The following is a 17,749-nucleotide window of genomic DNA, read 5'->3' as shown; positions in this document are numbered from 1 at the left end:
CCACAGCGAAGATTGGAGTATCTGTCCATAGGACCACTTTAAGCCGTACACTCCACAGAGCTGGGCTTTACGGAAGAGTGGCCAGAAAAAAGCCATTGCTTAAAGAAAAAAATAAGTAAACACGTTTGGTTTTCGCCAAAAGGCATGTGGGAGACTCCCCAAACATATGTAAGAAGGAACTCTGGTCAGATGAGAATAAAATTGAACTTTTTGGCCATCAAGGAAAATGCTATGTCTGGCGCAAACCCAACACCTCTCATTACCCCGAGAACACCATCCCCACAGTGAAGCATGGTGGTGGCAGCATTATGCTGTAGGGATGTTTTTCATCGGCAGGGACTGAGAACCTGGTCAGAATTGAAGGAATGATGGATAGCGCTAAATACAGGAAATTCTTGAGGGAAATCTGTTTCAGTCTTCCAGAGTTTTGAGACTGGGACGGAGGTTCACCTTCTGTCAGGACAATGACCCTAAGGATACTGCTAAAGCAACACTTGAGTGGTTTAAGGGGAACATTTAAATGTCTTGGAATGGCCTAGTCAAAGCCCAGACCTCAATCCAATTGAGAAACTGTGGTATGACTTAAAGATTGCTGTACACCAGCGGAACCCATCCAACTTGAAGGAGCTGAAAGTAGTTTTTCCTTGAAGAATGGGCAAAAATCCCAGTGGCTAGATGTGCCAAGCTTATAGATACATACCCTAAGAGACTTGCAGCTGTAGTTGCTGCAAAAGGCGGCTCTACAAAGTATTGACTTTGGGGGGGTGAATAGTTATTCACGCTTAAGTTTTCAGTTTTTTTGTCTTATTTCTTGTTTGTTTCACAATAAAAATATTTTGCATCTTCAAAGTGGTAGGCATGTTGTATAAATCAAATGATACAAACCCCCCAAAAATCTATTTTAATTCCAGGCAACAAAATAGGAAAAATGCCAAGGGGGGTGAATATTTTCGCAAGCCACAGTATGTTAACAAACCGTAGTTCGTACTGTATGTAAAAAAAACATAGTTCCTACTGTATGTTAACAAAACCATAGATCCTACTGTATGTTCCTACGTAGTTCTCAAGATGTTTTTCATTTCCTCTTTCCTGTCTTGTCGTTGTGTTTTATGAGCCTGGTGGAAAAGTAGAAATGAGATCAAAACCTAACATTTCCAAACCTAACTAAGGGTCTGCTCTCTGCTTGGGTTTGCAGACTCTGACCCCTCATTAGCAATGACCTTTGATAGCTGAGCTAATCCATGTGTGTAATTGGTTTAAAGCTAGCTGATGCCCGTAATTAACAAGAGTGGCTGTGTTTGGAACCGACTAACGCAGGCCCCGGTCCACAGTCCAGGCTGCCCTGCCAGCACAATGACTCACACTTCCACATCCAAGCACTGGAGTGGTTTTGGAATTGGAATAATATTGGTTTCAGTGGGAGTGAGCCGTAGCTGGCTTAACAATACGCTCTCAACCACACTGCCAACATTTAAACCCAAGACCTAACAAAGGAGGTTCGCTAGCACTGATCCAAGTTGAAACTAAGCTGTGTTGAATGTAAAAGGCTATGCTTGCAGAATGGCAGGGAAAAGAACGAAGCCTTGTTTCGATATGCAGCTCCTGAAAATGACTTTGGATCCAGCCGAGTATAACCGTGCTGGGTGGATTGATAGGTGTTTTACTGCCAGTGTAATGAGGGCAGTTAGCTCAGGTAGTGATGACATGCCACTATGTGGATTGTATGTTACATTTCCAACTCTCAAACTCTTCCAAGTGCCAACTCTTCCATGGAACTGTATCTCATTCAAGTTCTGTTCTCAAACGTGACTTCATTCAATCAATTCAATCCACTTCCTGTATACAGTCTGTTAGTGCTCTTACTCACTTCCTGCTTTAATGACATCTTTTTTCCCCCTTCTAGGGACTTCAAGGACCTCCTGGGAAGACAGGGACGCCGGGGAAGAGGGGGCCTCGGGTGAGTTTCCCTTGTTTGTGTTCCTGTTCCTCTTGGAGTACACTAAAACAGTGATTCTTAACCAGGGGGCCCCTGGAAAGAAAGAGCTTTCTTTTTTTAAGGGTTTCAGTGGACCTCAAAAAACCCTGGCACTAAAACCAATGACAAATGATAAATGATAAATGATAAATGATAAAAACCCTCCCATCACTCCCATTCTAGAGCTAGTGCAATTGCTTACTAGCGTTAGCTGGTACCATAGACTGGAATACGGTATTCCAGTCTATGGTACCAGTCTAGGTACCAGCTAACGCTAGTAAGCAATTGCGCTAGCTCTAGTTAGCAACTTCCTTCAAACTGCACGCAGAGACATAAAAATGGTATCCACGAGTTCATCTGACTCTAGTGATGTAGATAAAGCGGCTCATTGCCAAAATCCCATAGTATCCCTTTAAGATAACACCATTAGTAGTGTCTTAATACAGAGGGGTTTATAGAGAATTATGATAAAGCTCTCAATAACATCTCTGGATTATGGAGCATTATTCACCCTAGGTTCAGTTTCCTTTGGCTCTGATCACACTGTGTGTGTGTCTGCTGCCAAGGTACGCCTCTAAAGCTGGAAAGCAAATAGCTGTAAGACTATGATAGTCAGTGGAGCCGAAGGCAAATTAGTGAGTGAAACCTACATTCATTAAGGGAAACACACAAGGTCTTCATTGTATGGGGTATATACAGGAGCAATTCAGGTGTTAAAGAATGAATACGTTATGTGAAACTTAGAAACAACTCTGGATTGGTTAGATTAAGTAGCATACTATTGGGTATTTATACACCACTAGTGCTTGTGGAATAGGCACCGGCTGGAATGCGGTTTTAACCAATCAGCATTCAGGATTAGACCCACCTGTTGTATAATTTCACTTGGCCTCTATGTTAGGCTACTTCTATTTGTATGAATGCTTCCAGTGTATTAGTGCTCTAAATTAAATCGTTCACCATTGCCATGCTTCTCCACTTGCGGCTCCATACTCAGTCAGTGTTTCTTGCCTTAGTAAAATGAGCAGCGCTTTATATGAGTTAGAATATGCTCATGTTGTGAATAATAGAACAAAACAAAGACATGTTATGTTTCTCTGAATATTTATGTTGTTTTTGTTGTGTTTAAACTCCCTGTGACCTCTCTTAGGGCCATGGTTTGGTCTCTAGAGCAGCTGGAACAACCTTTGAACATAGGACCTATGTAATCCATGTCATATTAAAATGGATGTTTATTAGACTTTACTCAGTAGGAAGCGAGCCTGAATCCCTCCACCGAGATCTCTAAGGATTTATCAATGGATCAGGAGTGTCTCTTTTAGATTAGAGCATCAGAAGATATTGTTTCTTTCCCACGATGATAATGGAATCATCTCTTCCATTTTTCTGATTTTCAGGGATTTTCAGCAAGATAATACATATGAGTGAAGGAGTTTACTGTCTGTTCAGCGATCCTGTTCAGACTGACTTCTCTAGGTAGTGTGTGTGACTGTACGTGTGTTTGCGTAGGTATGTGCGCATGTGTGTGTCTGCCTGCATACGCGTGTGTGTATCAGCTACCAGCCGTAGTCTTTGAGACTGTGCTACTTTCTGGAGGCTGGAGGCCGGAGACTGAGGGCTGGAGGCCGGGGGCTGGAGGCCGGGGGCTGGAGGCCGGAGACTGAGGGCTGGAGGTCGGGGGATGGAGGCCAGGGGGCTGGAGGCCGGAGACTGAGGGCTGGAGGTCGGGGGCTGGAGGCCGGGGGCTGGAGGCCGGGGGGCTGGAGGCCGGAGACTGAGGGCTGGAGGTCGGGGGCTGGTCTGGGTCCTCAGAGGGGTAGGCTGTGGGAACCCAATCTCTTTAACTGAAGAAAGAGAGCTTTGTCCCCGTCTTATTAAAGGCATTTAAGAGCCAGACTGGAGTTCACTACCAGCTCCCACCAGTACACTACCTTCAAGCCGTTCATTCATGATCAAGAGCCAGAGACCCGGATTGCCAGACAACTCACTCCAATTCATTGTGGACTGAATGATTCCTGAGTGACTTGGTGGTGCAGTATCTGTACTGTATTGGGTTCATCTTAACGCCTCGATCACACCGAAAGCGGCATTGCGTTTTGGTATACCAGAAGTACATTCATTTCCAATGGAACACTGTGTTTGCTTTGCAGCATTGCGTTGCAGAGGCAGTTGCAGTGCGTTCGGTGTGGTGCATATGTTGGATTTATCCAACGTATGCATCACATTGTCTGCATAGACGGCTTGACAGAAATGGTAGCAGAAGGTGAATGTTGAGCCTTTGATGCTGCACATCATTTTACACTATGATGCTGTAGGTGTTATCTAGGCGTCAATAGGAGACTAATTGAAAATGGAACTTAGTGGAAGTTAGAATTTGCCCCCAAGACTGTATGATGTCTAAAATAAGTGGTTTGAGCTGCTGCCTGCCTGTCAACTGGATGTGGATAGCTCTGCTCTCTGGGTCGTGGCTCAGCAAACATCAACACATGGGGGAACATTTTGATTCTTCTAATATTGACAAAGACATGAGAAACTGTTTAAACAGTGCAATTACATTGTACTAAACACAACTTATTTTCTGTGACCTTCGTGAACCTTTACAAATGACCTTGGTTGCTCTGGATGGTAAATACTGATTTAATGAAACCTGTTTCCAGGGGACTGATGTAATAGTGAAACCTAACCTTTAGAAGCCATTGAACTCATTTGACCTGTCACCTTTGACACAGATATGTGAGGTGTAATCGTGAGTCGTCTAGACGTATAGCCATCCCCCATTCATAATTACAGCTCAGCTACTGCAGTAAAGGGTTGGTGACGGTCGGTGCTGTGTGAACGTGAGCTACCTCACTAACGCTAACAGCCTGTTTCTCTTGAGAGAGAGGTGTCATGTCTGACTGTGGGCAGCCTGTCTCAACTCAACTCTTCCTTCACCTCTTCCTCTTCAGACACGTGAGAGCCTCACACCAGCGTTCCTCAGCTCAGTCGTCAAGCCTGCGGGCGGCTAGCCGGCTAGCACTCAAAGAAAGCCGTGCCTGCCTGAGGAAGATATCCCCCAGCCCTGCAGGGAGGCATGGTGCCTGGTGCCTGAGCCACCATCAAAGGAGCCTTTGTGTTGTGGGGAAGTGACCCTCAGCACAGCGTAGGCAGCAGGGAAGGTGTGAAGGTGCTGTAGTGTGCAGTTCAGTAGATAGCAGTGCAGTATACTCTTAGAAAAAAGGGTTCCAAAATTATTTTTCGGCTGTAACCATAGGAGAAACCTTTTAGGTTGCAGGTAGAACCTTTTTTGGTTTCAGGTAGAATTCTGTTGGGTTCCATGTAGAACCCTCTGTGGAAAGGGTAGTGGCACTGATGAGGAAATCAAGATGAATGTTCTTGGTTGAATGTCCCAGGGTCCAAAGAAGGACTGTTTTCCCAAGGGGAGCTGCCTGTCACTGGTTCTGACAGAAGGCTGATGCAGGTCGATTATAGTGCCGTTCAGCACTGCACTGGCATTTCCATTCACTGTTTTGGGTATTCTTTATCTGACCTGGATTCAAATACGGTACATATGTATTTGAGTATCTGGTATTTAAAATACTTTTTTTTGTCAATTGGAGTATTTTTGAATGCACAGCCCAAAACAAGTATTTCTATTTGAGTATTTGAATGGTTATTTGTAAAAAAAAAAAAAAAAAAAAAAAGTCTGCCAAATTATACACTGCTCAAAAAAATAAAGGGAACACTTAAACAACACAATGTAACTCCAAGTCAATCACACTTCTGTGAAATCAAACTGTCCACTTAGGAAGCAACACTGATTGACAATAAATTTCACATGCTGTTGTGCAAATGGAATAGACAAAAGGTGGAAATTATAGGCAATTAGCAAGACACCCCCCAAAACAGGAGTGATTCTGCAGGTGGTGACCACAGACCACTTCTCAGTTCCTATGCTTCCTGGCTGATGTTTTGGTCACTTTTGAATGCTGGCGGTGCTCTCACTCTAGTGGTAGCATGAGACGGAGTCTACAACCCACACAAGTGGCTCAGGTAGTGCAGTTCATCCAGGATGGCACATCAATGCGAATTGTGGCAAAAAGGTTTGCTGTGTCTGTCAGCGTAGTGTCCAGAGCATGGAGGCGCTACCAGGAGACAGGCCAGTACATCAGGAGACGTGGAGGAGGCCGTAGGAGGGCAACAACCCAGCAGCAGGACCTCTACCTCCGCCTTTGTGCAAGGAGGTGCACTGCCAGAGCCACTTGTGTGGGTTGTAGACTCCGTCTCATGCTACCACTAGAGTGAGAGCACCGCCAGCATTCAAAAGTGACCAAAACATCAGCCAGGAAGCATAGGAACTGAGAAGTGGTCTGTGGTCACCACCTGCAGAATCACTCCTGATTTGGGGGGTGTCTTGCTAATAGCCTATAATTTCCACCTTTTGTCTATTCCATTTGCACAACAGCATGTGAAATTTATTGTCAATCAGTGTTGCTTCCTAAGTGGACAGTTTGATTTCACAGAAGTGTGATTGACTTGGAGTTACATTGTGTTGTTTAAGTGTTCCCTTTATTTTTTTGAGCAGTGTATTTCAAATACTCAAATATACTGACTCAAATACAGGTCATGAATTTATCCCAGGTGTTCGAAAATAGTATTTGAAATAAGTATTTGAAAATAATGTCAAATACTTTCCAAGTGTATTTCCAAATACACTATATATACAAATGTGGACACCCCACATTTTGTGGATTCGGCTATTTCAACCACACCCGTTGCTGACAGGTGTATACAATCAAGCACACAGCCATGTAATCTCCATACACAAACATTGGCAGCAGAATGGCCTTCCTGGCCTCAGTGACTTTCAACATGGCACCGTCACAGGATGCCACCTATCCAACAAGTCAGTTCGTCAAATTTTTGCCCTGCTAGAGCTGCCCCGGTCAACTTTAAGTGCTGTTATTGTGAAGTGGAAACTTATAGGAGCAACAACGGCTCAGCCACGAAGTGGTAGGCCACACAAGCTCATAGAACGGGACCGCCGAGTGTTGAAGCGCGTAATTCGTAAAAAAATCGCCTGTCCTTAGCATCACTCGCTACCGAGTTCCAAACTGCCTCTGGAAGCAACATCAGTACAATAACTGTTCGTTGGGAGCTTCATAGAATGGGTTTCCAAGGCCGAGCAGCCGCACACAAGCCTAAGATCACCATGCGCAATGCCAAGCATCGGCTGGAGCGGTGTAAAGCTCGCCGCCAAACGCGTTCTCTGGAGTGATGAATCACGGTTCACCATCTGGCAGTCCGACGGACGAATCTGGGTTTGGCGGATGCCAGGAGAACGCTACCTGCCGAATGCATAGTGACAAATGTAAAGTGTGGTGGAGGAGGAATAATGGTTGGGGCTAGGCCCCTTATTTCCTGTGAAGGGAAATCTTAACCCTACAGCATACAATGACATTCTAGACACTTCTGTGCTTCCAACTTTGTGGCCACAGTTTGGGGAAGGCCCTTTCCTGTTTCAGCATGACAATGCCCCTGTACACAAAGCGAGGTCCATACAGAAATGGTTTGTCGAGATCGATGTGGAAGAACTTGATTGGCCTGCCCAGGCCTAATCATCCAACATCAGTGCCGACCTCACAAATACTCTTGTGGCTGAATGGAAGCAAGTCCCCGCAGCAATGTTCCAACATCTAGTGGAAAGCCTTCCCAGAAGAGTGTTATAATAGCAAAGGGGGGACCAACCCATGATTTTGGAATGAGATGTTCGACGAGCAGGCATCCACATACTTTTGGTTGTGTAGTGTACATTATATATATATATATATTAAACTACTTGTCTTTTCAAGTAAAACATATCTGAATACTTACTTCGAATGTATGTAAAAGTATTTTAGATATTTGAAATAGTATTTTAAATCCAGGTCTGTGTTTATACAATACAACAGTAGACATATATTTTCCTCCAGAGATAAATCAATGACCTCAATATTAAGTTAACTTTATTTAACAGTTTCATTTTGTTACTTCCTTGGTGTCATTTCATGTGATCTACATACGGAATGTACATACTCACCCATTTGCTTTCTACATACTCGTGTCGTAGAGCACATTAAAGCTCTGAGAAGTCTGTTATCTGACTTCAAGTCATCTGGATCCAAGCGTCATGTCTCTCTCTGGTCCGTTTAACCTCAGAGTGTGTTAGAATGTCTGTTCTGGATTAATGGGCTGTAAAGACAGTAGCACGTGTCACCCCTGTAAAAGTTGTTGGCCCACATCATAAACCTGGTCCCAGCTCTCCCCCTGTGACAGCTGCCGCTTCATCCACAGGCAGGCTCAGACCCTAGGGCCAGACCCCAGACCCATGCCTGGGTCTTGGGGGGAGAGAGAGCCATGTGTGTGTGTGTGTGCGTGCGTGTGCACATACACACCTAGGCAGATTTCTTTCCTTGTGTACAAGCCAAAGGCCTCTTTTTACAGGGATCAGTGGGGATACTATCAGGGCTCAGGGGAGAAGAGAGGGTTACTCCTCCTATGTCAGGCCACACACTGAAAGGCTGAAGGATAAACTGAGTAATGCTCCTCCTGTCTCCATAGGGGAATATCTCTCTACCTTCCCATCACTTGCTTCCTGTCACTTCATTGAATATGATGTGTAAGCTAATATCTTAGTCTCTGCATGTGTCTCCTGTTTATCTCTTCTTCTTTTCTCTGTCTTCTTTCTCTCCACCATTCTCTCTCTCTCTGTCTTTTCTCTGTCTTCTCTCCCGCTCTGTCTTCTTTCTCTCGCTGTGTCTTCTCTCTCTCACTCTCTGTCCTATCTCTCTCGCTCTCTCTCTCTCTCTGTCTTTTCTCTGTTTTCTTTCTCTCCACCATTCTCTCTCTCTCTGTCTTTTCTCTGTCTTCTCTCCCTCTCTGTCTTCTCTCTCTCACTCTCTGTCCTATCTCTCTCTCTCTCTCGCTCTCTCTGTCTTCTCACTCTCTCTCTCTCTGTCTTCACTCTGTCCTCTCTCTCTGTCTTCTCTGTCTCTCTGTCGTCTCTCTCTTTTTTCTCTCTCTCTACCATTTTCTCTCTCTCTCATTTTTTTTCTCTCTCTCTCTCTCTCTCTGTCTTCTCTCTGTCTTCTCTCTCTCTGTTTTCTCTCTCTCTCTGTCGTCTCTCTCTTTTTTCTCTCTCTCTACCATTTTCTCTCTCTCTCTCATTTTCTCTCTCTCTCTCTCTCTGTCTTCTCTCTCTCTCTTGCTCTCTCTCTCTCTCTGTCTTCTCTATTTCTCTCTACTCTCTCTCTCTCTGTGCCTCTCTCTCCCCTCTCTATATTTCTTTCCCGTCTTTGTATTAAGAGATAATGATTTCCATATGTTGTAATATCCAGCTAATGCAAATGCAATGAGATGCACTGAATGGTTGAATAGAGAGGGAGGAAATCTGTAGATGAGCTTCTGGTAAGTGTCTCCACATGTCCACTGAGCTGTGTGTGGTGTGCTGGGACTGGGGCTGAGGGGCAGGGTAGTATGTGGGGGGTAGTGAAAGCTGCTGAATTCTATAAAGGCTGATAATAAAGCAACTTCTCTACAGGCTGATAATAACGCAACTTCTCTACAGGCTGATAATAAAGCGCACATACATTAAATAACAGAGACTGAGACAGGCAGGATTACTAAACCAAACACTTGGCCCTCCCCTCATCTCTCCTCTCTCTCCTCTGTCTGGCCCTCTCTCCTTTGTCTCTCCTCTCTCTCTCTCTCCCGTCTCTCCTCTATCTTTCCTCTCTCGCTCTCTCGCTCTCTCGCTCTCTCGCTCTCTTGCTCTCTCTCTCGCTCTCTCGCTCTCTCGCTCTCTCGCTCTCTCTGTCTCTGTCTCTTCTTTCACTTTCATCTGTCTCCCCTCTCTCACTTTCATCTGTCTCCCCTCTCTCTCCTGTCTCTCCTCTCTCTCTCTCCTTTGTCTCCCCGCTCTCTTTCTTCTCTCTCTCCTCTGTCTCCTCTCTCCCTTCTGTCTCCACCTCTCTCTCGTCTTTCTCTCCTCTGTCTCCCCTCTCTCTCTTCTGTCTCTCATCTATCTCTCTCCTCTGTCTCCCTCTCTCTTTCCTCTGTCTCCCCTCTCTCTCTCTCTCTCTCTCTCTCTCACTCTCTCTCACTCTCACTCTCACTCTCACTCTCACTCTCACTCTCACTCTCCCTCTCTCTCTCCTCTGGATGTGATTGAACATAATTACCCCTCTCTTCTCTCCTCCACAATGGAACACTACGGAGTCAAGAGGATTTTGGTGTTCAGGAATGCTTTTAGTTAATTTTCGTTTCATGTACGACGGGGGAAACAAACACATTTAAGTCATAACTTCAACTGTCATTATCGCTGTCACCAGAGGTGTTTGTGATGGACATTACCCCAGCAAGTCCAACATTTTCTAAGGTGCAGCTTATCTCTCCCCAAAATTATTTAACATTGATTTGAATAAAATTTTATCAGGCTTCTCTGAAGACACCTTCACAATACTTTTTTCTAAAGGGTTCTATCGGCCCCAACTCCCTGTTCTGTTGAATGGGGCCCATTTGGAATGTATGTTCTGTTGAATGGGGCCCACTTGGAGTGTATGTTCTGTTGAATGGGGCCCACTTGGAATGTATGTTCTGTTGAATGGGGCCCACATGGAATGTATGTTCCGTTTCCCCAAGAGGATTTATCATTTACCATTAATTACCAGTGGTTGCTATTTAGTTGGTCCCCCGCTAAAACATTTGGCATACCTGGTCCAATAGGATTCTACATGTACCAACAGTTTTTGGTATAACTCCTATAAGATAGACAGAATATCCACTATATAAATGGTTGACTGGCCTTCCCTTCACTCTGCTCTGTGGGCCCCTGGGATGAGGGTTGAATAGTGAACTGATGAGGGAAACCGCATCCATATTTAATAACTCAGACAGGCGTGCAGGCAGGGAAACAAACATGCAGACAAGCAGAGACACAGACAGGCAGACAAGCAAAGACACAGACAGGCAGACAAGCAAAGACACAGACAGGCAGACAAGCAAAGACACAGACAGGCAGACAAGCAAAGACACAGACAGGCAGACAAGCAAAGACAGACAGACAGACAGACAGACAGACAGACAGACAGACAGACAGACAGACAGACAGACAGACAGACAGACAGACAGAGTGCATTTGGTCTGCAGAGCACCTACACAACCTTGACCAGTTGCATAGCCAGACGTTAGAGAGTGGAAAGTCTACAGGCAGTAAGATTACTCAGACAATGATGGATATAGAAGTATCCCCCAGTCCTTCACGAAAACCACAAAGTGGTTGAAGCATATACATGAGCCACTACATGAACACACTGTCACACTCCCTTCGTCCTGAAACACATGTATGGTAGATCAACCTGTTTTTCTCCTCAATCTTCATTTCATCTCAACATTGTGTCTTCCTGTTTTTGTAGGGTCCTCCTGGTCCACATGGAAACCCAGGTCGCCCCGGACCCCCTGGACTCAAGGTATGTATTCAGTAGATCAATTATGATCCAGAGGTGTTTTGGGGGCCACATGGGGCCAAATTAGAGGGCCAATATAGAGACAGGTATTGGTGATAGTGTATGTGCTGTATATAGTGGTAACATTATTTACATGTAGATCCTGTGATTCCATATGAAACGCTATGGTGTTCATGTCCTCTTTGAACTGTGCCTGTGTCAGTACTTATGAAGACAGAGGGAAAGCACAGTGGTTAATTCATAGCTGTGTTCGAATACTCATACTAACCGCACTAACAGTACTATTTGTGCCGTACTGTAAATTGAGTATGTAGTATGCTTACTGGTCATACTATGGATATAGTTAGTATGCCTTTTAGGGCCATAATGGAATTCTTCAGAAAATGTCCGTTGCTTAATCAGTGGTTAATCCATGTCTTCTATAACACCACCAGTCAACTGTGGCATCAGATAGGCTAGTGGTTAAGAGTGTTGGGCCAGTAACCATCAGATAGGCTAGTGGTTAAGAGTGTTGGGCCAGTAACCGGCAGATAGGCTAGTGGTTAAGAGTGTTGGGCCAGTAACCGGCAGATAGGCTAGTGGTTAGGAGTGTTGGGCCAGTAACCGGCAGATAGGCTAGTGGTTAAGCGTGTTGGGCCAGTAACCGGCAGATAGGCTAGTGGTTAAGCGTGTTGGGCCAGTAACCGGCAGATAGGCTAGTGGTTAGGAGTGTTGGACCAGTAACCGAAAGGTCGCTGGTTTGAATCCCCCAGCTGACTAGGTGAAAAATCTGTTGATGTGCCCTTGAGCAAGGCACTTAACCCTAATTGCTCCTGTTAGGTGCTCTGGATAAGAGTGTCTGCTAAATGACCCCAAAAAATTATATGACTGCACTTACACAGAGATGAAAAGCAGGTGGTTTATTTTCTGGTTGTAAATTTTAAGAGGAACAATTAAATACCTTCTCTTTTTTACTTGCAACTGGGCGTCAAGTGTAAGTGCAATTCTAAAAGTTTCCACTGAAAAAAAATTGTCAGTTGGACAATGAAATGAATAGAGTGTTCACAAGTGTAGATGTTGGCACCAGTTACAACCTCCTTTCCCTAGCCCTGTCCAGGAGAGGCTGGTCTGGAGGACCTTTAATGACCATGGTTGTGTCCCAAATGCCACCCTATTCCCTATAGCGTACGACTTTTGACCAGGGCCCATAGGGGAATAGGGTGCTGTTTGGGATGCACATTTCATGCAAGTTGGGGCTTACGTGAAAATGTAGACTTAAATGGTGCGATGGAGGCAATAATGGAGAAGCTTATATTTTTTACCATCAGTAACCTAGTAGAATAAGTGTATTATTTTGTGACCGTTTATGTCTTTGTTGACCAGAGTACCTGCTGAAATTGGCCTGGTGCATTCAGGTGGAGACTCTTTCATCGTAGGCAAACAGGACAAAGTCATAAACTGCAGGAGGGCATTCATAAAAGTTACCCATAATGGAGGGTTTGTTCAGAAGCCCAGTGTGTGTAAAATTATTTCCCTTTGATCCAATTCCTTTGAACAAACACATATGTTACTACTGGTTGCAAATGTGTCTGTGTTAGTCCTTGAATGGCCCAATTAACATGTAGAGGGCCAAGTCGTTTTCCTTTCCACCTGGCCAGTAAAAACCATGGGCCCTAGTTAGCTTTAAAGGGCCCTGAGTTTTTCTGGGTCAGATCAAGTGGTCAGTGAAAAACTCCTGGTCCTATGTATGAGTGAGGTTTAGGATTATATGCGTTCAACATCTTTATGGTACAGTATTTAAGATTAGAAAGTAATCACTTCCCAGTACCCTAGACTACATCAGTAGTCAGACAGCATCCCACTACTGCCTGAAAAGGACAAGGAATGTGCCTGGTCACTCATATTAATGGACTCTGTCTTGTGTAAATACAACTGTTGTGTGTGAACCCATTCACTCCCTCACACTACAGGCCGGCATGTAAACTGTCATTCTCCACCGTTGTGTGATTCAACAGCATAACTTTGCAGAGAATGTGTAAATGCACCATTACATCAAGCAATTGTGTGTGTATCAGATCACTACCGCTAACTAACAGTGGGTACTGTAGTCCTACATGTAAACTCCAGTGCTTGAGTTCTGATTGACATGGCAGAGAACATGTAAATACACACACACACACACAGACAATTTCACACGCATTATATGCTGCTTCTAATCTGCTCTTTATTGTTACACTTAGAAAAAAGAGGTATTCGGTTGTCCCAATACAGTCCCTTTTTTGGTTCCAGGTAGAACCCTTTTGGGTTCTGTATAACACTCTCTATGGAAAGGGAACCACCCAACAGGGTTCTACCTGGGTCCCAAAGGGTTCAACATGGAACCAAAAAGGGTTCTTTGAGTGTACTGTTATCATTATCTAGGCTGATGCCTAGTCACTTTACCCTGCCTTTATGTACATATATACCTCATATAGCTCCACATTGATCTGGTACTGGTACTCCCTGTATATTGTTCCACAGTGATCTGGTACTGGTACTCCCTGTATATAGCTCCACATTGATCTGGTACTCCCTGTATATAGCTCCACATTGATCTGGTACTCCCTGTATAAAGCTCCACATTGATCTGGTACTGGTACTCCCTGTATCTAGTTCCACATTAATCTGGTACTCCCTGTATATAGCTCCACATTGATCTGGTACTGGTACTCCCTGTATATAGCTCCACATTGATCTGGTACTCCCTGTATAAAGCTCCACATTGATCTGGCACTGGTACTCCCTGTATATAGCTCCACATTGATCTGGTACTGGTACTTCCTGTATATAGCTCCACATTGATCTGGTACTGGTACTCCCTGTATATAGCTCCACATTGATCTGGTACTCCCTGTATATAGCTCCACATTGATCTGGTACTCCCTGTATATAGCTCCACATTGATCTGGTACTCCCTGTATATAGCTCCACTTTGATATGGTACTGGTACTCCCTGTATATAGCTCCACATTGATCTGGCACTGGTACTCCCTGTATATTGTTCCACAGTGATCTAGTACTGGTACTCCCTGTATATAGCTCCACATTGATCTGGTACTCCCTGTATATAGCTCCACATTGATCTGGTACTCCCTGTATAAAGCTCCACATTGATCTGGTACTGGTACTCCCTGTATATAGTTCCACATTAATCTGGTACTCCCTGTATATAGCTCCACATTGATCTGGTACTGGTACTCCCTGTATATAGCTCCACATTGATCTGGTACTCCCTGTATAAAGCTCCACATTGATCTGGTACTGGTACTCCCTGTATATAGCTCCACATTGATCTGGCACTGGTACTCCCTGTATATAGCTCCACATTGATCTGGTACTCCCTGTATATAGCTCCACATTGATCTGGTACTGGTACTTCCTGTATATAGCTCCACATTGATCTGGTACTCCCTGTATATAGCTCCACATTGATCTGGTACTCCCTGTATATAGCTCCACATTGATCTGGTACTCCCTGAATATAGCTCCACATTGATCTGGTACTCCCTGTATAAAGCTCCACATTGATCTGGTACTGGTACTCCCTGTATATAGCTCCACATTGATCTGGCACTGGTACTCCCTGTATATAGCTCCACATTGATCTGGTACTGGTACTCCCTGTATATAGCTCCACATTGATCTGGTACTCCCTGTATAAAGCTCCACATTGATCTGGTACTGGTACTCCCTGTATATAGCTCCACATTGATCTGGTACTCCCTGTATATAGCTCCACATTGATATGGTACTGGTACTCCCTGTTTATAGCTCCACATTGATATGGTACTGGTACTCCCTGTATATAGCTCCACATTGATATGGTACTGGTACTCCCTGTATATAGCTCCACATTGATCTGGTACTGGTACTCCCTGTATATAGCTCCACATTGATCTGGCACTGGTACTCCCTGTATATAGCTCCACATTGATCTGGTACTGGTACTCCCTGTATATAGCTCCACATTGATCTGGTACTCCCTGTATATAGCTCCACATTGATCTGGTACTGGTACTCCCTGTATGTAGCTCCAAATTGATCTGGTACTCCCTGTATATAGCTCCACATTGATCTGGTACTGGTACTCCCTGTATGTAGCTCCAAATTGATCTGGTACTCCCTGTATATAGCTCCACATTGATCTGGTACTGGTACTCCCTGTATATAGCTCCACATTGATCTGGTACTGGTACTCCCTGTATATAGCTCCACATTGATCTGGTACTCCCTGTATAAAGCTCCACATTGATCTGGTACTGGTACTCCCTGTATATAGCTCCACATTGATCTGGTACTGGTACTCCCTGTATATAGTTCCACATTGATCTGGTACTCCCTGTATATAGCTCCACATTGATCTGGTACTGGTACTCCCTGTATATAGCTCCACATTGATCTGGTACTGGTACTCCCTGTATATAGCTCCACATTGATCTGGTACTCCCTGTATATAGTTCCACATTGATCTGGTACTGGTACTCCCTGTATATAGCTCCACATTGATCTGGTACTGGTACTCCCTGTATATAGCTCCACATTGATCTGGTACTGGTACTCCCTGTATAAAGCTCCACATTGATCTGGTACTGGTACTCCCTGTATATAGCTCCACATTGATCTGGTACTCCCTGTATATAGTTCCACATTGATCTGGTACTGGTACTCCCTGTATATAGCTCCAAATTGATCTGGTACTGGTACTTCCTGTATATAGCTCCACATTGATCTGGTACTGGTACTCCCTGTATATAGCTCCACATTGATCTGGTACTGGTACTCCCTGTATATAGCTCCACATTGATCTGGTACTGGTAGTCCCTGTATATAGCTCCACATTGATCTGCTACTGGTTATCCCTGTATATAGCTCCACATTGATCTGCTACTGGTACTCCCTGTATATAGCTCCACATTGATCTGCTACTGGTACTCCCTGTATATAGCTCCACATTGATATGGTACTGGTACTGGTACTCCCTGTATATAGCTCCACATTGATATGGTACTGGTACTCCCTGTATATAGCTCCACATTGATATGGTACTGGTACTTCCTGTATATAGCTCCACATTGATCTGCTACTGGTTCTCCCTGTATATAGCTCCACATTGATCTGGTACTACCTGTATATAGCTCCACATTGATCTGGTACTACCTGTATATAGCTCCACATTGATCTGGTACTGATACTTCCTGTATATAGCTCCACATTGATCTGGTACTGGTACTACCTGTATATAGCTCCACATTGATCTGGTACTGGTACTACCTGTATATAGCTCCACATTGATCTGGTACTGATACTTCCTGTATATAGCTCCACATTGATCTGGTACTGATACTTCCTGTATATAGCTCCACATTGATCTGGTACTGGTACTCCCTGTATATAGCTCCACATTGATCTGGTACTGGTTCTCCCTGTATATAGCTCCACATTGATCTGGTACTGGTTCTCCCTGTATATAGCTCCACATTGATCTGCTACTGGTTCTCCCTGTATATAGCTCCACATTGATCTGCTACTGGTTCTCCCTGTATATAGCTCCACATTGATCTGCTACTGGTTCTCCCTGTATATAGCTCCATTCTTGTGTGTTTTTTTCCTCTTGTGTTACTATAAAGAAATCTAATAAATTAAACTCTGTATTGTTGGGAAGGGCTCGTAAACAAGCATTTCACAGTAAAGTCTACCTTTTGTATTCGGCGCATGTGAGAATAACTTTTTACTTGAACTCATATATGCTGTAACATTGAGTAGGCTCTTTAAGTTGGGAGAAATCAACATCTGTGCTTTGACGAAAAAGTTTGCTTCAAAACACAACAGTAATAAATACTATTGAGGGGAATCAAGTCGCTGTCCTGAACCTTCTTTCAAGATTTCAGAAATCTACAGTCGTGGCCAAAAGTTTTGAGAATGACACAAATATTATGCTGTCAAATATTATGCTGTCAATTAACTTCTGGGCCACATCCTGACTGATGGCAGCCCATTCTTGCATAATCAATGCTTTGAGTTGGTCAGAATTTGAGGGTTTTTGTTTGTACACCCGCCTCTTGAGGATTGCCCACAAGTTCTCAATGGGATTACAGTCTGGGGAGTTTCCTGGCCATGGACCCAAAATATCGATATTTTGTTCCACGAGCCACTTAGTTATCACTTTTGCCTTATGGCAAGGTGCTCCGTCATGCTGGAAAAGTCATTGTTCGTCACCAAACTGTTCCTGGATGGTTGGGAGAAGTTGCTCTCGGAGGATGTGTTGGTACCATTC

The 17,749-nt window shown here is 44.3% G+C and overlaps 1 protein-coding gene across 5 annotated transcripts in view; it reads left to right on the top strand.

Annotated features, from left to right (window-relative positions):
• Window positions 1–17,749, top strand: part of LOC129826680 (collagen alpha-1(XXVII) chain B-like) — a 94,995-nt gene that overhangs the window by 14,512 nt on the left and 62,734 nt on the right. For all 5 annotated transcript variants that reach the window (XR_008755052.1, XM_055887665.1, XM_055887663.1 and 2 more), the window contains exons 4-5: window positions 1,904–1,957; window positions 11,407–11,460. Coding sequence is in view for 4 of the 5 variants with exons in the window: in XM_055887665.1 (XP_055743640.1) it covers window positions 1,904–1,957; window positions 11,407–11,460 (108 nt within the window). In the remaining variant the exon portion in view is untranslated. The remainder of the gene's footprint in view (window positions 1–1,903; window positions 1,958–11,406; window positions 11,461–17,749) is intronic.

Source organism: Salvelinus fontinalis, chromosome 28, assembly GCF_029448725.1.
Source record: "Salvelinus fontinalis isolate EN_2023a chromosome 28, ASM2944872v1, whole genome shotgun sequence".
Lineage (NCBI taxonomy): Eukaryota > Metazoa > Chordata > Actinopteri > Salmoniformes > Salmonidae > Salvelinus > Salvelinus fontinalis.
Note: the sequence above shows the minus strand (reverse complement) of the source record. Positions and strands in the feature narration are given on the sequence as shown.